At 47.3% G+C, this 21536-nt stretch overlaps 1 protein-coding gene across 1 annotated transcript in view; it reads left to right on the top strand.

Annotated features, from left to right (window-relative positions):
• BAALC (BAALC binder of MAP3K1 and KLF4) overlaps positions 1-10954 on the top strand; it is an 84150-nt gene extending 73196 nt beyond the window's left edge. The window contains exon 3 of the mRNA XM_044245172.1: positions 8613-10954. Within this exon, the coding sequence (XP_044101107.1) occupies positions 8613-8723 (111 nt within the window). The 3' untranslated portion in view covers positions 8724-10954. The remainder of the gene's footprint in view (positions 1-8612) is intronic.
• Positions 10955-21536: the final 10582 nt, after the last annotated feature.

Genomic DNA, 21536 nt, shown 5'->3' with positions numbered 1-21536 from the left:
AGTCCTTGTGAGGCCTGGAAAACATTCTGCTCAGGTCCTCTACGCGCTCCTTGGATGCGTTCGTGTCATGTTCTTCCCCGGAGTGCCGTTGAGGTGCCAGGCAGGGTTCTGATGCCAAAGATCCAGAAAAGGAACACGTGTCCTGTGTGCTGAAGCGACTGCCAGGTTTAGTGGGGGTGAGGCTGGGGCATCAGATAATACAGGGTAAATGAACACAGGCTTCCCCGATTTGAGGTAGTGCTATTTATTTCAAGGAAATGAAAGGCCACATAGAGGGGATAGCAACTCCTCCCTTTCACAGAGATGCCTTCCCACAGTCGGATTGCTTTCTGGAGGGTTCTGGGGACAGCTAAGGAATGGCTGTGAGCAGCAGCGTCTCCTGTTCTGAGCCCCTCTGCACCGCATGCCCCACCAGACAAACCATAGCTTCCTTCTTTCAGTTCCCTCGGCCCCTGTCTTCCGCCGGCTTGAACAGGTGCTAACTAGTGAAAGGAAGGTGACAGTAACGATACTGTACAAACTGGAGCTGCCTCGATGGAGACGGTGTCTTGATTTCTCTGCTGTATCTTGATTTCCTCCAGTCACCTGGGGCCTTCCTGCAGCTCAGCACCCGAGCAATCCCTGCCGGGGGCTCCTTCCCCCAGCCTCTTCCCTGAGCTTGAGAAAAACCCAGGAGGCAGTCCTACAGCCGCTCTTCTGTCTGGCTAATTCGTCATTCAGGAGCTCCGGGCTGCCTCCAGACATTTGCTCTCCAATCTGAGTGTGCTGCTCCCTCAGCCCTAGGACTCCTGTTTTTCCAGGAGTTTTCCAAAAACTCCTGTTTTGTTCTAGTTCTCCCCAGAACTAGAACAAGTGTTCAGCCGGGGTAGAAATGTGTGTGTGGATACAGCTCTGAGCAGGCGAGACTCGAGTGGGCGGCCGGCCTACCGTGAGCCCGCCTGTCTTCGGAAGCTGCGTCATTGGGGGTGACTTTATTACTCTTGACCAAGTGGCCAGACTGTGCTGAAGAACGTCACCGATGTCCGGACCGAATCTCCAAGGAGGAGCTTCCTCGCTCGGCTCCTGAGCCCCGGAAGGACGGTGAAGCCTCACGGGGATGGCCCTGGCCAAAGAGGGAGGCCTGATCCAGAAAGAGGCACCGGATAAGCCCAGAATTGCTCCTGGGTGGCGGTGATAGGAGATGTGAGAAGAGCATAACAAAACAAAATAAAAACACGGCAACACAAAAACATGACGTTAAAAGACCTTGAGATAAATAGTGAGTCTTGGGACGCCAAACAAAAGAAACCGTTGAGGAAAGCTAGAGAGGGAGACCTGTCTTCAGGAGGCACTTTGATGCACACTGTAGTTAAAGCCTGGGAAAAGGAGGCAATGTAGCAGTATAGGGCTGTGTGTGTGTGTGTGTGTGTGTGTGTGTGTGTGTGTAGTGATTTCCACTACCTCCATATATGCCACTGTCTGCTGCCTGCCACCTTACATACAGGAAGAATTGCAAGACTCACTATTCTTTTTTTTTTTTTTTTTCAGTTTTTTTTTAAAGATTTTATTTCTTTATCTGACAGAGAGAGAGACAGTGAGAGAGGGAATACAAGCAGCGGGAACAAGAGGGAGAAGCAGGCTTGCGCCGATCAGGGAACCCAATCTGGGGCTCAATCCGAGGACACTGGGATCATGACCTGAGCCGAAGCAGACGCATAAGGGCTGAGCCACCCAGGCACTCATTATTTTTTTTTTTTAAGATTTTATTTATTTATTTGACAGGGAGGAAGGGAGAGAGTAGCAGAGGGAGAGGGAGAAGCAGGCTCCCTGCTGAGCAGGAAGCCCAACATGGGGCTCCATCCCAGGACCTGGGATCATGACCTGAATTCAAGGTAGACACTTAGCCAACTGAGCCACCCGGACGCCCCAAGACTCACTATTTATCTAAGGGTCTGAAGAAACACCAATCCGATGAGAAGACTCTCAGGGCAGAGACCTCCTTATTCTTTATGCCCTTGCCCTCTGAGTCCGCTTCAGGGTTGTGAACCTAGTACGCACTCACTCACTGCTTGGGACCTTCCTGACATCTCAGCATCGGAGAAATCCTTGACTGGGTGTCTTGGATCAATCGAGTGAGGCTGGCCTGGCACTTCACTAGGATTAGGAAGGCTTCCCACAGCACCACTCCCTCCCCGCCCCTCTCCGGCGCCCATCATATGATTGATGACTCCTCTGTGGGATCCCCAGTGCTTTTTCAAGCAGGTTCTGCTGCCTTCCTAGTGTTTGATCTCTAAGAGGTTCAAGTTGAAAAGCAACAACTCCTTTTGGCACTCCCTACCGGATAGATCTAAACCCCTGCGCTGAGTAGCCTAAGCGAGTACAGGGGATAATGCTACTGTGGGCACAGGAATTGCTCCAGGCTTGATAAGTTCTGGAGAGTTTTGCCTGAGGCAGGACCTGACCCCCGCCTTTGGAGCCTAGCATCCTAGCCCTGGGTAGGGTTGCTATGATCAAATATTTCCTAATGACCTCAAACGAATGCCATGAAGCAGCAGCAAATAAAATCACAAAATTTGGAAAGAGCTAGATGTTATTGTCTGTCTCCCTTTAATAGGGCTTGATTGAAAAGAAGAAAAATGTCTTGAGTTGCAGGTGACAAGGCTGTCTTTAATCTTTGGGGAAGAAGGAAGGGGAACTGATATTTTCAGTGGCCACTCTGAGCCAGCCGCACTGCACATGGCATCATCTTTAGCCCTCACTCTAAGGGGAAGGCAGCGTTTCCCACTCAGGAAAACAGGCTCAGAAAGGTTAGGTATTTGGCCAACATGACACAGGGAATAGTGATGTGGCTGTGTTAGACTTAAAACCCAGATCTGTCTGCCTCCAAACCCCATGTTCTTCCTTCCCATTACCAAAAACAAAACAGTGGAAAATTCAGAGTAAGCTTTGGCAGAGTTGTGGGAAGCTGGATGTGGGACCCGGGTCCACTGTCTTTACAGTTCAACAGCCTACATTGACATTGGCCTTGGGCAAGTTATGTTGGCTTGAGTGACTTCCACTGCCTCTTGGGAAAGGGAGGGTAGTACCACTTCTGGCTGTCTCTCAGGGATGGCATAAGAAATGGTCAATTGTAAGCGTAATGTAAATACTGTAAGGAAGTTCTAGGGCAGGGCAGTGCAAACAGGTGTGCTATTCCCAGGACATTTTGTGTCTTGTTTATGTAGATTTCTTTCTTTCTTTCTTTCTTTCTTTCTTTCTTTCTTTCTTTCTTTCTTTCTTTCTTTCTTTTTTTTTTAAAGATTTTACTTATTTATTTGACAGAGATCACAAGTAGGCAGAGAGGCAGGCAGAGAGAGGAGAGGAAGCAGGCTCCGTGCTGAGCAGAGAGCCCAATGCAGGGCTCGATCCCAGGACCCTGAGATCATGACCTCAGCCAAAGGCCTTGGCCCACTGAGGCTTAACCCACTGAGCTACACAGGTGCCCCTGAAGATTTCTTTTCATACATGTGTTCACCAAGTTATTTGGTGTCTATTACGTGATAGGCACTAAATTACATTCTGGGGCTATATTCTGGTGAACACAACACACTGGGTCCTTACCTTCTGGAAGTTTATAATCTGTTGAGGATGTAGAAGATATGCAAGTAAACAAGCATATATATAATCCAAACCATGGTTAAGGCCAGGAAGGAAGTAAGGAATACTGGGAGAGAGAAATCATTAGCTGTGGTTACCCCTGGGGAAAGCACAGAGCATGGGAACAATGTTACTTTTCATTGTGCCTTCTCTACTCCTTGAATTTCTTTTACCATAATCATGTATTAGTTTTATAAATAAAAAAACACAGTTGTAGAAAAATTGATGTCTGCTAAATCATAATCTCAGTAAGCTTTGCTTTTCTTCAATGGTGTGAGGAACTGTGAAAAGGTTCAGGTAATCCCGTGTTAGGTATAGATATATTTGTGGGGTCAAAGTAAAGTTGAGAACATCTGTATTCGCATTTTGGGGGAGGCATGAGAATCAGTGAGCAGACACAGCTGCACCCCTGAGTCCAGGTGCCCCTGGAAAAGCCATGGCTACCCTCACTTCCCCAGAGAACGAGCTGGGTTGTCAACTTCTAAACCCCACAAGAAATACGTTCGGGGCTCCTGGGTGGCTCAGAGGGTTAAGCCTCTGCCTTCAGCTCAAGTCATGATCTTAGGGTCCTGGGATCAATCTCCCCAATCTCTCTGCTCTCTGCTCAGCGGGGAGCCTGCTCTCCCTCTTCCCCACCCCGCCTGCCTGCCTCTCGGCCTACTTTGTGATCTCTCTCTCTCTCTGTCAAATAAATAAATAAAATCTTTAAAAAAAAAAAAGAAAGAAAGAGAAAGAGAAAGAAACAGGTTCATCCGGGTTCAAGGCTGCCAGGAAATTATCAGTCAGTCTGGTTACCCTTGAGAAATGGCAGCCGATAAATTACTTTCAATTAAAAAGGCAATATCAAGGGGGCCCAAATCCATGATTCACAGAGTTCTAAACCTACACAAATGAAAATGAGGCAGAGGGAAGAATAGAAAAGCTGTAAAGCTGAGTGAGAAACAAGAGGGGGCCCATTAACAAGAGTCAGTGGTGATAAAACTCAGAAAGCAAGAATTTTAGAAGTGGAAGAAGGCTTGATGGGCAGAGAGCCACAGAGGAAAAAGGAGCCAAATAGGTTTCTCTCCTCACTGAGCTGCGAACCAGAAGTTGTTTTTTTAAAGCCAGTAATTGCAAATGGGACATGTTTTCTTTTTCTGTAGTTAAATAAAGGGAATGGGATGTGAAATAAAAAGGTTTGGCTGGCTGAGAAGCCCCTCAGAGGGGAAAATGCCTCTTCTACATACTGCCTGAGGAACCAAATGGGATAATAATAGTTCCTCGTATCCAGATAGTTCTTCTCTTGTACGAGGGCAATGCAACTTCTCAAGAGGGCTTCTAGAGAAGATAATCTGGCATTGTGGTTCTCTTTCTCCCTCTCAGTTGGGCTTGAAATCTGAGATCTGCGGGGCGCCTGGGTGGCTCAGTCAGTTAAGCGGCTGCCTTCGGCTCAGGTCGTGATCCTGGGGTCCTGGGATCGAGCCCTACATCGGGCTCCCTGCTCAGGGGGGAGCCTGCTTCTCCCTCTCCCTCTGCCTCCCGCTCTGCCTACTTGTGCTTTCTATCCCTCTGTTCAAATTAATAAATAAAACCTTTTCCAAAGAGAAAGAAAGAGAAAAAGAAAGAAAAAAAGAAAAGAGAAAAGAAAAGAAATCTGAGATTTCCAAGTTGTAACTGGCTTCCGGTGATGACCAACCCCATGAGAGTCTGCACTGCTGTGCGTGGGAGGTTGACTTTCTGCAGATGCCTCCGACTTGAAAGGTGCTCTTTCCCAAAGCACCTCTCCCAAAGGAGAACGCCTTGTTGTTCTGTTTAACTGGGTAGGGTTCATACAGCGTAATTCTTGGAAAGGGGACTCATTTATGGCTGGACCCATCACTGGAATACAGAACTCTGGTTGCCCTTTATCCACATGCGGGCCCCGCAGGCTTACAGTCGGTGTTGTTTAGAAGGAGCAGGAGCAAGAACTATAGTTCGGTAGAATAAGGAGATTTCCAGTTGAAATTCAGGATGTTCGACATCATCATTTTGCAAATAAAATCAATGACAACTCTAACTGAGCTGACCGACTGTGCTGGTTTGCGGGGACCTGAGCAGGTTCCCAGGATGGAGAACTTCCAGTTTTAAAATGGGCCAATCTTGGGCCAACTGGGAAAAGTTGGTCACTCATTAATGTGGAGTGATGTGCTTAATTCTCTCAAAAAGCCCCACAAAGAATCAGGCATTATTGCCCCATGTTTCACGTAAGGGAACTGAAACTCAGAGGTTAAAGCAACGTCTCACAGCAGCTAACTGGTGACAGAGCCTTGCCCTGAGTGTCCCTCTGTGGGCCCCAAAGCTTGTCCCCTAAATGCCGCCACTAGAGGGGCTTGGGATATATGGAGTTAAGAAACTGCCAAAAGAAAAAACAGAAATTGCCCCATGGTGCCTGAGATTAAAGCCATACATATCCTGTGGCTGTTTTGGGAACAACTATTTTGTAGCTTTGGACCCTCAAACGAGTGAGGAAATGAAGAATCAGCCAACTGTTGAATTTTTGCTTATATTTTTAAGCTTAGAAAAGCAGACTAAAATATAGAGGAGAGCATTTTCTGTATATAATCTTTAACAACCTTTTGTGAAGTCTTGCCAGTAACTTTACAGAAAAGCAGTTACACTATTTGGAAAGTTTACATTTCCATTCTGGAGAGCTTTCGTACTGCCTACTGGTTTGAGGGGAAAGTTGCTGTCAAATAAAGCCTCTGTGTCTCCATGCCGAGTCCGCCATGCTGGAGCAGCAACACCCAAAATGCAAAGTGGATGGAAATGGCCTCATAATTGTCGCACTTTTCTTTAGAAGACAAACTTGGTTGTGGGATTTCAGGAGTTCTCTGCTTTTAGGGAAAAAGAAACCCATCAAAGTCACCGCTTGCCCTGGTGCCAGTTCAGTCCCGGAAGAGATGAGAAGACTAAATCCTTAAAAACAGCATTGACTTCTGGTTGCTCAGACAAGGGTGCTTTGGCAAATGCACTGTGTCTGTTCATTCATTCATCCACTAGTTCAACCAAACTCCAGTGGAGAGGGCCTGCTCCGTCAGACGCTGCTAGGCCCTGGGATCATAAAGAGGAGAACAGTGAATTCCTAGCTCTTGATATCAACGGAAAGGACTGAAATCGCATGTAGTCAAAATTATCCCTTAAATGCCCCGCAGATCACCCATAAATTACTCTTAGGTCAGGTTCCCTAGAAGCGGAGCCTGAGAAGAGGATTCTTGGGCAAACCATTGATGGAATGAGTTGTCTCATGTGAAGCCCATATGGTAGTCAGGAGGGAAGCAGGAGGGGCAGAGGACTCAGGTCAGCAAATGCATGAGCGTGGCTGAATCCCACAGTGGGGTCTGATCCCACGGGGGGTTCTGGAGCGTGAAGATGTCCTAGATTTATATCCCCTTGAAGCAAAATGGCCAGTGTTTTGTATCCCTGACAATCAGACATTGGCTTTGGGCTGCCTCCAGGAATCAGGGTGTGCCTCTGTCGCATTTCTGGGCCAGGTGGCTCCAGTCAGATGAAGGCAATTCTCAAAACCGGGTGCTGCCCACACTTACAGCAGTTGGGGGATGGATGCCCCAGGCATGTAAAGAGAATCTGGGGGGGGGGGCATCACCAGCACCTGCTACACAGCATTCGTGAGACAGGTTACAAACTGCATATCAGCATATCAGTTAGTAAATCAAACAGGCCAGTTTCTTTTTCTCCAGTGGCCCCGTAGTCCATCATGTCTTTGGATGCACTACAGATAAAATAGCTGGCTTGATTCAGGGGCCGTATTATATTAATAATGTGCATCTATCCACACTCAATGCCCAGTGTGGGGAGATGTTCCCTCAGGTGTGACATTGAGGTGTCATTATATATGATGCTCATTGGGCATCAGCCCCTGTGGAGAGGAGGGATGGAAGTGGGAGTGGCTAGGGGACAAGGTGAACCAGGCAGATGCGGCCCAGCAGCGGCTGACCCCACCCCATGGGGAGCTCTAGAGCCCAGTGGCTTGTCAGAGCTGGCCTGCTTTGTGCCAAAAGGGCCAGATGTTTATACCCCTCACATTGGGCCACCATGGCAAGGGCAGGACCCGGGGTGAGGTGGCTTTCTGCAGCTGAGCACCCCACGGGGACATCCGGAAGGGATTTACTGACTGTACTCCCAGGAGCTAGGCAGCAGGTCCACGTGGCTGGGGACTGGGCAGCACCCATCTCTGTCCATCCCCTGTGGAGAGAAGTCCCATGACCCTCTCTTGCTCACTCCAAGCATACAGTTGAGCAGAAGGGGCACTCCCCACTGGTTGAAGTTTACTCTTGAGGTGGGACACATGTAGTTGAAGAACCTGAGGTTTAGTCCGTGCTTTAGTATTTAGTATGAAGGCCGGACTGTTATCATTGGCTTATCTTCACTTTGAAGTGGATAATCTGTCTTACTTTTTACTTACTAAATCTTTTTGTGGTCTTTTTTTTTTTTTTTTTAGTGACAGGCATTATGCTGAGTATTTTAATGCATGATCTTATTTAATCCTTACAATAATCTGGTGAGGTGGGTACTATTATTATTCCCTATCTTACAGATGAGAAAACTGAGGGTTAGGTTAGAAAAAATTTGCTCCTGGTGAAATTGTCTAGTCAGTATTTGAACCACAAAGTCTTGCTCCAAAGCTGCACGCCTTCACTGCTTTACTAACGCAAACTATGGAACCTTCCACACTATCCTTGGATGGACCTTCACCAATCAGTGCAATTCATTCATTCGACAGTGTTTTACTGAGCAAGCCTGATGCTAGGCTCTGTGCTACGTCAGCATTAGAGTTTCCACAGAGAAAGCTTTGAAAAGGAGTTCTATGCTTGTGTTCTAGCTGGTTCTTCTTCCTGCCTCTGTGTGTGTGTGTGTATGTGTGTGTGTGTGTGTGTGTGTACACGTAACAATCTCAAGAGACGAATGCAGATTTGGGTATTTTCTACTAACTCAGTTCATGACGTTAAACTTTTTAACAGGCTAAAAGAGACGCTAAGCGAATGTCTGCAAAAGAAGTCACCATTAACGTTCCAGACAGCATCCGACAGGTGGACAGAAACCGAAGAATGGCGAAGAACTGCGTTAACTAGCAGGGCAGACGGACTTCTCTGTGCCCTCCACGTGTTGGACCCCACCAAGGAGACTCGAAGAAGTGGGTGGCCCTTGCTGGATGTGAAGAACACTGCTGCCTTGAGAGACTGTACTTGGCAGCCCAGTGGCTGCCTGGGCTTTGGGGACGTTCCCAGCCTCCCACTTACTGCATAGCTGTATCGGCACAGGACTTGCATAGGGTACCAAGCTGCAAACGTGCAGTTTGCCTCTTTGCAGCTCCTGCAGTGTGGTTTGCTGTAAAAGTGGTGAGTGAAGCCACAGGGGGGCGGCTGAAACAAAGTAGGAATAGGTTCCCTGGTGAGAGATGCTCCCGTGGTTTCTAAGCGCTTCTGCCCAGGGTCATGTGCACTGTTTCGGGTCAGCTTATTCTTCCGTTCTTTCTTCCTTTCTGAATACTGCCATCAGAGTACTGAATACTGCGTTCACTTAAGAGTTGTCTTTCACTTGACTACAAATCCAAATATAGGAGAAATCGAGACACAGGAAGACTCCCAGATCTTCTTGTTTCCTTAGCTCAGTAGGAGACAGATGCAGATCCCGTATCACACCAGCTAACCCCCCCCAACACCCGCAGTGTGTTTTGGGAGCTCTCTTCACGAGGCAGTCGCACTCATTCCTCATCAGCCTTCCATGCCCCCCATCCCAGTGTCCACATCAGCCTCCATACCGCAGTATCGCTGTCACCATGGTCGACGCATCCAACCTAGGACGCCCCAAGGGCTCAGCCACACACTGCATGTGCGGAGTTTTCCAGGTCACTCTGTGCTCTTCCGGGTTTCTTCTCTCCCGGTGTGTCATTTGCAACTGTTGATCAAAGCGCGGACACAGCTCACAAGAAGAAGATGACCCAGAACCCAGCAGCAGCACTCACGGCTTCACTCTGGCCTCTCAGACACGGCATCAGGACGTGCCACCTGCTGTCTGCAAAGGAGTCGCCTTAGAAAGCCCAGCCCTGGTTGCTGTACCTTCGCGTTGCCATGAGACTGATGCACGCCATGTTAATCAGAGGCGGGAAAAAAATATCTTGATAGATTAAAGTTATCTAACATTTCTTTAAACATGTTAAGGTGGAACTATCTTCCTCCAGATTAACGGAACATGATTTTTAAAGGACTGTTAACACACCTGGATTGGGAAAAGTAGGACTAAAGGTGTATCAGACGATACCAATAAACTCCCTGTTGAGCAGAAAGAGGTAGCCTGATGGTGTGTGTTTATATAATATGGCCCAGAGAATTGACATGCCTAGATTAAAATTTAGAAACTCGGCCTCATTTCTTGCCAATTTGGTTATAACTCAAACACGAGCACATGGTACCCCTCCCTCCCTCCCCCCTTCCTTCCTTCCGTAGACTGTGCATTTATTCATTTAACATTAAATACCAAACCTGCACCAGGCACCTTGCTGATGCTGAGATTTGCAGTCTGGCTGGTCACGCTGGTACATCCTGAATCTAACAGCGGACTTAATAACTAGGGTGTGACCTTCAACCCTAAGGTATAATTGTGAATCGTTGCACAGTGGAACTCACTTTTACATTCAGAATAGGTTTCACTCTTAAACCCTGGATCTGGGTGTTCTCCTGATCACTGCACAAGCCTTTACCCTATGCAAAACTAGTTTTTCCCCAAACCTCTGCCATTTTGTGGTTCTTTGAGAAAGGGCTTTTAGGGAACTTCATGTTCTGAAAATGAAAAAATAATGATAAAATAAAAGCAAAACCTGTGAATCCTGTGGCCCCACTGGCCTCACTCCGCAGGAGCCCCCAACTGCCCAAGGTTGGAATTGATCCTGCAAGTTCAAGGGCTCATTCTCGCAGGGCATGCGTGTTGTTTTTGTGTGGGGTGTTCCTGCCCCCGTCATGTGCTGTCAGTCATGGACGACACCATTTTCTCTTCACATCCTTGTTTTTGCATCACTGAACTGCGGCAAGTCGCTTGGAATTTAACTCGAGAGGGTGTCTCTGTTTCATATAGGAATAAGGTCTCACTCCTGGGGGAGAAGGGAATGAAGGGCAGGTAGAAGCTGCCCCTCCCTGGAACAATCTGGATCTCACAAAGATAGTGACCAGAAGTTCAACCACGCTGCTGCAAGTTCACCAGGCAACTTTTTCATGTGTGTATGATACAAGAACTGATTCTCACGATCCTATTAACCTCACACTTTCTATTGCCAAGTTTGTGTCAATAAAGTCATCAATTTCAAACATATGGACAATACAGAGAGTCTTTACTGGAAGCTAAAATTTGTATTTAGGGGTGTTCAGATTTTTTCTTCTTTGATAGATAGGTCTTTCATACATGTGATCTCTGTGAACCCTTCAAAAAGCCTTATGAATTAGGTAAGGAGACCACTATTCTCCAATGGACAGTTACAGAAGTATTTATATTTATAGTCACTCAACTAGTAAGCGATGGAGCAGGGACTCAAGGGAAGAATGCTGCCTGCAAATCCAGTGGTTTTCCCAATGTATAGCGTGGTCCTTTCCTGGCAAGAAGGTCTAACGTCCCTGGGAGACGGAGCCGTTTACCAGAGGAAGTCTGGTAAGTCTGAGAGAAAGACGAGCCCCAGTCTTAGGGGGTGCCAGCAGTGACTGGGGAGGGCTGGTGAGCTTGTGGAGTTTGGGTCTGGCCCAGGCTTCCTTATCCCTCCTGAGAGGGTGACCCTGACCTAGTGTGACCTTTGGTGAGGGTCAGAAAGAGGAGAGACCTCACGATTTAGAGGAGCTTGAAATCGCACCCGTTGGAAGAGCTGCTAAGACCTCAAGGTGAGCGCAGTGGGGGCAGCAAGGGACCTCCCGGAGCTGCCCATGCCCCAAGCGCTCCTTGAGTGCCCAGGCCGAGGACCGTACGTCCCCGCCCTTTCCCGCGGCCACCTCTACAGTGCTCCCCACTACCCCAGGCTACCTGAACACACTTCTGCTCGGAGTCCCTATTAAAGCCCTATTAACCTCCACCTGCTTATGACCCTCACCAGCCCCACCCACCGGCTACCTGACCTGCCACAAAGATGTATCTCATCCATGTTTGCTCCCCCAACAGGGTTCACAAACAGCAGCTCCTCTGCTGAACCAGACGGCAGATGTGCTCTGTTTGCCTGTCATGCTGTTAAAACCCAAGAATTTCAAGAAAAAACCAGCTCCGATATCCATCTTCCCCTTCTTCCTTAGCTGGGCCCATGTCCACTTAGAAAAAAAGGTTATATTTTTCAGCCTCCTTTGCAGCTAGGAGTAGCTGTATGATTTATTTCTGGCCAATGAAATGAAATAATAGTGGGGCATGGAAGTTTCCAGGAAGTCTTCTTGTATAAGAATAGTCAGGCCCTTTCTTTTCTCCTTTTCCTTCCTGCATCCTGGAATGAGGAGGTAATGGCTAGAACCACAGCCATCTGCTGGGTCAGGAGGTGACCCTGAGAATGGAAGCCATGATGAGCTAAGCAATCAATTAGAAACGTAGGTCCCTCATTCCACTGAGCCTCCATGAGTCTAGGATTGCACACCCCAGACCTCTTCCTGTGAGAAAGAAATATACTTCTACCTCATTTAAGCTACTGTTTCAAGTCATTACAATTCTAGTTGATACACAAACCCAGTTCTAGTTGATATACAAACTTCATCTTCTTTTGAAAACTTGGGAGATCTTACACCCCTGGATGCTACTGTCCTTCAGCCACAGTTGGCTGAACAGATAAGACTACATTAGCTGACGTTATGAGGTCTCTAGATTGTCATGGCCCCATCACTAATTGTGGCTTACACAAGATTGGTGTCACCTGCCTGAGCCCCGAGACACTGGCATTTGTAACTCCTGCTCTAAATTGTGTTCCCAACATGCTGTTTTCAGGTTCTTTTCAGGAGTCATCAAAATATAGAAGGTCCTTTTTCCCCATCCCAACATGCTGTTTTCAGGTTCTTTTCAGGAGTCATCAAAATATAGAAGGTCCTTTTTCCCCATCCCACCCACCAGTCTGGGAAGCCAATCTCGTAAGAATTTTCTGGGTAAACAAATTACAAATGTGACTTAAGGAACACCTGGGTGGTTCAGTCAGTTAAGTGTCTACCTTTAGCTCAGGTCATGATCCCAGGACCCTGGGATCGAGCCCCACATAGGGATCCACACTGAATGGGGAGCCTGCTTCTCCCTCTCCCTCTGTATTTCCCCCTGCTTGTGCTCACTCTCTGTCAAATAAATAACTAATATCTTAAAAGAAAAACCCAAACATGACTTAATATTTAAAGTTATGTATTCACTTGTGTATTGTTCAAGTGATCATGTATATTAATCAAGAAGCGTCAATGTGTCAGAATTTGGGAATACAGTGAGGAATAAAACAGAGCTGGCCCCCTGCCCTCATGGAGCTGGCATTCTATAGAGTGAAGGAAACAGATGAAAAGAAATAAATCATCACAATAATGTCTTTGTGATAAAGGAGGGGCACCTGGCTAGCTCATTCGGTTGGGCATCAAACTCTTGGTTTCGGCTCAGGTCATGATCTCTGGGTTGTTGGATAGAGAACAGTCAGAGTGGGGTGTGTGCTCAGCAGTGAGTCTGCTTGAAATCTCTCCCTCCCCCCATGCGCACATGTTTTCTCTCTCTCAAATAAGTAAATCTTTAATAAATAAATAAAAGAACGTTAACAGAAGAATGCGCTGGAAGGAGGCAGGACTGCAAGCAGACCATTTAGGAGACTCCCACAGTAGCCCTGGGGAGAGATGTTCGTGGCAAGGAATGGGGTACATGAATAGGAGTTTCTATTTTAGAAATAGACACATCAAGATTTGCTGATGGAATGGCTGTAGGAAGCGACAGGAAGAGAAGAATCAGGGCGATTCCTAAAATTTTGGTTTGTTCAGCAAGGTTCTTGGTAAGACAGGGTATTACAGGGCAAGAGAAATTTTGTTGCGAATGGCTCACCAGCTGGGCTCTCTTCCCCCATTTATCTTGCTGTGAGCTCCTCAACTATTTCAGCATGATATAAGTCTCCTTAAACTACTTCGGATTGTTCCCTCCAAGCCACCCCCCATGGAAGACCGTAGAAACCAGCATCGGAAGGAATGTATACTTAATTCTCTTGGGAACATGGGAGCTCTTCGAAGATGCTGACATAATCAGACAACGGATCACCCAGATTTTTTAACCCATTTTGAACCCAGCAGAGAGCTAGGCCTGGGTACCTATTGCCAGCCCGAGCTTTGGAGTTTTCATTTCTTAGCTAGGCCTCTCTAGGTGGGACTCCACTTGAAAAGCAAAAGGGGTAAATAATATTGCCCTTTCTGATCCTTTTCCATAACATGGCCACGTGCCAGGGAGAGAGCCCCCAATTTTTCTTTGCCTTTTATTTCACTATCCATTGAGATGCTGTCCCCCTGATAGATCCATCAGCCATGGGATGGCCTGTGAAACAAGGGCTGGCAGCCAGAGGGGCAGGAAAAACAGAGATCACGGACCTCAGGCACAGGAGACAAATCTTGACCTGTCATTTTACAACTGCGTGCCCTGGGTGGGGGGGCAAACTGTGGGGCCTCTCAGAGGCTCACTGCCCTTCCACGGAAATAACAGCAGCTTTCTGAGGGTCTGTTGTGAGGAGACAACCATTGCAGTCTGTCACCTAATAATAATTACTGCCCAGCGCCAGGCGCAGAGCTGGCTGCCTGGCACACAAGCAGTCCCGCAGGCGAGCCTGGTCAGCCCCCTTCACAGATGAAGAAACCAAGACCGGAAGACGGGATGCCACAGCTAGCACGCAGGAGCTGGCATGCGCCGCTCTGTGAAAACCCGTGCTCTATCCATTGCACCGTGAATGTGAATTTCCTTCCTGTCACGGTGGACGGCAAGTGACTTCACAGCCCCATTTATAGCATCCGGGTGTCAGCGCTTCGCACCCGTCAGCGCTAGCGCGGGATCAATGATTGCGCCCTACATACAGATCTGTGAAATCTCACCCTTGTTTCAACTTGTCTTTTCTTTTATTTTTTTCTTAACAGCAACAAAGGCAGTGGCCGTCTCTTGAATTGTGCTATAATATTAAAATTCCTTTGAAGGGAACACCAATACATTTGGGGGATCTTTTTAAAATGTATTGCAAACCTGAGTATTACAGATCATGCCTTGTTCTTTGATCCAGCATAAGACAGTGATGGCCTGAGATAGCTGGGTCCTCAAGGAGAAAGGTCGTATGCAGATGGTAGCAAGGGACCGCGGATGCCCTCTCAGTCGCTGCTTGTGGAAAGGAACAAAATGGAATAGAATTTTTTCGTAGTTTAAAAAAAAGGTAGCAGGTGAAAAGAATTAGGATCGCTTGGCACGGATGGTTGGCAATGTGGCTGCACAGTGGAGTCAACCTGGGGAGCTTTCAAAACAATTTATGCCTGGGTCCCATGCTCTGGTTTAATTTGGGGTGCAAATCTGCACAGGAAGAGGTTTCAGAATTCCCTAGAGGGTTCTCCTGCGCAGCCAGGACTGAGAACTTAGCTGACCACAGACAGAATTAGTGTCTCCAAAACTCTGTGACAGGATCTTAAATCTGAATTCCTGGATCTGAATCCCAGGTTCACCACTTACTAGCTTTGTGTCCTCGGGCAAGTCATTTAACTTCTTGATGCTCTGGTTTGCGCATGTATAAAATGAGGCTAATTGGTATCCCACAGTAGCAGGGGGATTTAGTAAGGATATGTCTGTAAAGCACTTAGCACGATGCCCGGCGTATGAAGATAAACACAAAATTATTAATTATTGTTGAATTGTGCTATATCCCTGAAATTCCCGGGCAACGCCTGGCATATAAAACTCAGCTCAAGGGTAAATGTACCAGAGAGCTGGGTCCTTATTTGAACACATTGTATCCTCGAACTCACCACAAACGTACCTTTCTTCAAGATAAGCACTTCTTATAAAGGAGATTTCAAAATGGGGTTAGCAAGCCGAGAAAATTCTCTTTGCAATCAGGTGGGGAGGCCATAAGGGAGGAAGAATTTACGTACGTCCTCACCAGAGAATCGATGAACCTTTTGCCAGCTGCAAGCCCTTGGCAAGGACCTAACTCTCTCCCCGCCATGACACCTGACTCATTCGCATTCCTCACTTTGAAAAGAGCCCACGTGATCTGACAAGTTTCATTCCCTCATTTGCATATTAACCCAACCAATCCTGCACCATAGTTTCAATCTCCCTGTTTTGCACAGAGGATCTAAATGAGAACCACACGCATGACCTCCGTCTTTCTGACTCTGCCCACTCTTTGTCTTCCTCTGACCAGGAGTCAGGTTTCTACATGAAGCTGTGCCTCGCAGAATGCAGTTCTAATTCCCCACATAAATGTATGTTTACTTAAATTTTCAGTAAATTCTTTGGTCATTATTCCATACAAATACCTTGGGCACCATAGGATGAGGAGAACAGCCTCCTTCAAGAAATCTTCCTTTGGAACGTGTGCTTGGCTCTGGGCAGAAGCACGGACTCCAAGGAATGCACAGACTCCAAGGAATGCAGAAGAAAACTTCCTAGGCTGTAGGGCCCTTTAAAAAAGGCACCTGAGCGGCCGTTTGCAAGCTCTCGGGAGTTAATCTTGTAACTAGCAATCTAGACGTGATTTCAGATGTAAAGGAGTCCCTAGTGAGGAGCTGTCTGGAAGTGGATTGGGGATTTTTCACATATTTGTTTTGCACCAATAAAATGTCAGGAACCTGGCATCAAAGATGAGATGCTGTTCTCTGGGAAGGGAGAGTGCTTAGCTCCAGCCTGGGTTACAAAGCTGGCGACATCCCTGCTGATTCTCCTCGTCTGTGTAAGACCTCTCAGCTTCCTTCCTGGCTGTCTGACCCAGGAAAGGCCCAAGTAAATACGTATATTCAAACAGATCACTTACGTGGTCATGGAAAATTAAATTCTTTGAAAGAAAAGATCCTTCCAGAACAGAGAATAGTGAAGATTCATCGAATCTTGAGTAAAATCAAGGCTAATCTGTGAAATTAGCAGAAAAGCCTCTGGACAAAGAAGACTCTGGTAATCCTGTATTTATAGCTTCAGCCTTGATCCCTCCGTTACAGCCTTGGGCCAAAGGCCTGGGACTCAGACCGAACCCTGATTGGCTCCACGCTGGGCTGCTTGCTGTAAAGCAGAACAGCTCATGGGTTGGGATCCCAGTATGGCTTTATTTTTGTCTCTGTCTCTTAAAAATGTATCCTAAAGGGAAAGGCTTTCCATGGGCACCTACAGCAGCCTTGAGACTTTTCTGGGCGTCTTAGATATCAGAAACCCAGGTCCTCACTGGGAGCCCCAAACGTGATCTTAATCAGAAATCAGAATGGCAAGTCCCAGGGAAGTTATCGACAGTGATGTCAGTCTCCGTCTTCGCTCAAAGGTAAGCTTTCTCCCGCGCTGGGCTGGTGGCTGCAGGAAGGGCCTGGACGAAGTGGCTGACTGGCCATGGGGCAGAAGTCAGGTCAGCTCCTGTCCCTTATTTGCTCACCCTGATTGAGCCCCCATCAGGCTCCAAGCCTGCTTGGAGTTTCTCTCTCTCTCTCAAATAGATACAAAAATAAATCTTAAAAAAAAAAAGAGGTTTGCTTCCAGCTCTCAAGGTCTTCTAATACTTAAAGCTCTTTCTTTTTACTTCTTTGGTGTTTTTGTTTTGTTTAGTTTTGTTTTCTGGATGTTGCCTGTGTTCTCATAAAATCCCTTACTGGGCCCTTCCAACTGCGCCTCCTGGGCTGGGGGCCTTGAGGCTGTTGTTCCCACTCTGTCCTGGCTCCCGGGAGCCACTCTGGAGAGTCTCAGTCTGTCGAAGCCCATCCCCTGCCCCAGGCTGTCCTTCCCCAGGAGTCCATATGGCTCAGGCCCAGTTCTGACTCTCCCCTCTAGGTGCGCTCCCCCACTCCCCCCCTTGCCATGGCATCTGCCCTGGCCTAGGGTGGGTGGTCAGAGCTGGCCCCTGCAGAGGGGACAGTTGAGCCAAGACCTGAGTGACTGGATGGGGCCAGCTGCACAAAGCTGCTTTCTGGGCACACAGGAGTCCAGGCAGAGTCCCGAGCAAGGGCAAGGGCCCTGAATGCAGCCGGGGGCCAGGAAAGGCCAGTGTGGCTGGGCCGAGGGGTGGGGGTCGGACAGGATAGCAAGGCAGGGGCAGGATGCGGAGTGCCTGGAGAGCTGTAGCAAAGAGTTGGGGTTTCCTTTTTCAAGGTCGTCTGGCCACTGTTTGGAGATGTAGATGGATTTGTGATACGTTTGATAGGTTGAGCCGCAGAACTTGCTTTTTGGCTTAGAATCAAGACAGAGGACAAGTGAGGAAATCCAGAATGATTCCTGGTTTCGGGTTCAAGCAATTGGTTGGTTGGTGGTGTCATTTACTAAGGAAGAGAAACAAGGAGAACAGGTTTGGGAAAGAAAATCCAAAGTTCTGTTGGCCCTTGTGGTGTCTGTGGGCTATTACACAGGGAAGATGTGGAGTAGTGGTTAGACATCCAAGTCTGTAACTTGAGGGTGAGATGAGACGGTCAGTTCTAGAAGTACAAATTTTGGAGCCATTTGATCCAATATGTGGGGATTTTTCTCACACCACTAAGCAAGTCTTCAACAGCATGTGGGTGTTCCACAATTCAATTCAATTCTAACATTATCTCCCTGAAGAATTCAGATTAATTAATTAATTTAGGGAGACCTGAAAAGCCTCAGCGCTGATCTGCTCCTGGCCTGGGGCAGGGAGCTGGGATGTTGGGGGCGCTGGCCAAGCACCTGCCCTAGCCATTCTGTCTGTTGGCTGCGCTCCTCCTGCTGTGGCCTTGGGCCCAGACCCCCGTCCTCCTAACCCCAACCCTGATCTGGGGTGACCATCCAGAGCATGGGAACTTGGCTGCCATTCATTGGAGGGCAGCTGGGGTTAGGACCTTGGATCCCAAATAAACATGGGGCTCTGTCTGCAGTCTTAAAAAAAAAGTAATTAATTCAGGACTACTCCTCCCACCCCCACTTCAGATACCAATCTAAAGTCAAGGTTGTCACCTGCGCTATAGACCAGAGGTTTCCATGACCAATCCCTGGGTTCCATTCATTTGCTAGAGAAGCTCACTGAACTCAGGGAAGCATTTTACTCACTATATCACTGGTTTAGTAAACCTTCAGTCATGAGACCCTTTGGATGGATATCAGTGAGTCCTTCGATTAGAGGATGATTCCTAACATGTATCTTAGGGAGGTAGGATTGGCACAGGGAAAAAAGGGAGCTTCCAAAGGAATTTCTGTATGTTTAAAGTAGACTCCCAGGAGCCTAGAGGGTTGGGCTAAGATTGTCTTTTGCCTTTAGCAAGGTGTCAACTTGGAGGCAGCTGAGGGACCAGAGGAAGGTTACTCTGCCTGTTTCCTTGTCAGTGGGCTATTAATAAGGAAATTTAATAATTTTTCTTCGGCTTTTGTTTCCCACATCACTAAGGACATTCCAAAAGCCACCTCACTTACTTAACAAAAGACACCTTTATGGCTTCTATCACTTAGGAAATTCCAAAGGTTTTAGGATCTCTGAGCCAGGAAAGGAAATGAAGACCAAATACGTATTTCATATTATAATATCACAATATCACATCCGCAATACACAATGTTTAAATTCATGGGACTGAATGAACTCACCTGGGGCAGGGGAGAGATGTGCAAAGAAGAGCCCTTCCTCTCATTTTGTGGATCAGAAAACTCCGCTCCGAAAAGCTGTGTGCCAGGTCTTTACAGCCAGTCAGCAAAACAATCAGCATTAGGATCCAAGTCTAATTTCTGGCTAGGGCGACACTGAAGGGCTCTGGGAAGGGACCCTCTTCAGTGCTGAAACCATGGCAGTCCCGGCAACCCAGGACAGCTTGATCTTCCTACTCTTTCCTGACCAGTGATCTTCTGGCCATTTTCTCCTTTGGCAACAGCAGTTGAGACTGGACTGATTATAGTCAATGACTCTGTTGACTCTTGTCCTCGAAGGAAGATTGTTTGCATTCTGTTCAATTTTTATTCTATGTCAATGAAATATTATGTACATTCTGGAGGAGTTTTCACTTTTTTTGAGAAGAAATAATGAATGGTAATTACCATGTTTTCCTGCTCCTTCTGGAATGATCAGAGCAGGAAAGAGAATCCTTCTGAATAGTACCAAGTGATTAACCCTCCACTCAATGTTGAAACGGAAGCTGGCAGGGGAAGCACAGGAGAGAATGACCTTCCCCAGAGCCCGGCCTCTTCCCCAACTCTGCAACCCCACCTGACTCTTCTGTTTGTATTTTGGTCACATCCTTTCCTTTCCCACCCTTTGCCTTTATCTCTCCCTTCCTAAAGCCACTTCTTAGCTCTGTAATTGTGTCCTCCTCCGCCTACCTTTCTCTCACAGTCCAGGGCTCTCTCTCCACCAGTCTGCTCGAAACAGAAACTCTGGAGTCACCTTTGACTCTCCCCTCCCCTCTGTCTTGGAATCCTGACACCTGTCTTCCAGCTCGCCTCCCGACTCCGCACTGCTGACCATACTACCTTTCTGGAATTGTTCATGGCCTTCAAGATCTAGACTCACGAAGACTGGCTTCCTGAATTTTCAAGCTTCACTTCAAGCTCTGGCTCCATCTGCCACCTTTAGCCAGTGTCTTCATTCGGATAAGAAAAGCCTTTCAGAAAGTAGGAGACCCTGTTTTGCTTGTGGGTCACATTATGTGTGGCGGCGATTTGCTGGTCGTATGTAAAGGAAACATCAGTCGTTTCCACTCATCTCCCTTCTGCCTCCCTGGCTCCAGCCCAGCCTACGCTGCATGAAATCTTCCCAGGGAATGGCTGCGGTGTGGTGGGAATATCAAGTCAATTTCCATCCCAGCCACGTTCAAATCCGGCCAAGTATTTTAATCTGTCTGAGCCTCATTTGCCTAATCTGAGAACAAGGACACTCACTAAACGTGGATTACAAAACTCCTCCCTTATCTGCGGTTTCACTTTCCACCACTTCCCGAAGCGATAATCAAGCCGATAATCCTTTGACCTGTCCTCAGAAGGCCAGTAGTAGCCCACTGCTCTGCCCCGGTGCCTGAGTCATGTGTCATTCATGTCACTTTGTCTCATCCCGTAGGCCTTTGATCATCTCGCATCATCATCGTAGGAAGAAGGGTGAATACAGTAGTAAGATTTTGAGAGAGAAAGACCACATTCAGATCACTTTAATTACAGTATGTTGTTACAATTGTTTCTGTTTGATTACTGTTGTTGTTAATCTCTTACTGTGCCTAGTTTGCAGATTAGACTTTTTCATAGGTATATACGGTATAGGAAAAACCGTAGTGTATACGGGGTTCATTACTTTCCGTGGTGTCAGGCATCTGTTGGGAGTTTTGGGACATATCCTCCAGGGACAAGAGGGGCTACCATAAATCGGAAACTTCCCTGCTCTAAATTTTCAGTAGCTCTCATTGCCTGACTTAAGAACCAATTTCTCAATCTTCCAAAGCCCTCCTGTCTTTGCAGCTCTAACCAACCTGCGTATTTTGTGCTTCTAATCAGACTCCTTGCAGCCCTCTGAAAGCCCGTCACTCTCTCTGCCTTTGGCACAAGTGTCCTCCAAAGCATCCTCTTCCCACTGCGGTGGGAACCCTTCTCATCTTCTGGGGTTCAGGGCCAGTGATAACTCATTCTTCAATGAAAATTTCTTAATCCCCTTAACCAAAAGTAATCTCTTTTTTCAAAACCCGGAATGCCCCAGGGCTCTCTCTAGAGCTTCTGGCACCAATTTATCCATATCATAGATGTTCTTATGCTTGTCTATAAAGGGATAAGAATACTTCACTTTA

This window comes from Neovison vison, chromosome 4 (assembly GCF_020171115.1).
Source record: "Neovison vison isolate M4711 chromosome 4, ASM_NN_V1, whole genome shotgun sequence".
In the NCBI taxonomy this organism is placed as follows: Eukaryota; Metazoa; Chordata; class Mammalia; order Carnivora; family Mustelidae; genus Neogale; species Neogale vison.
This window is presented reverse-complemented; position numbering and strand designations above follow the sequence as displayed.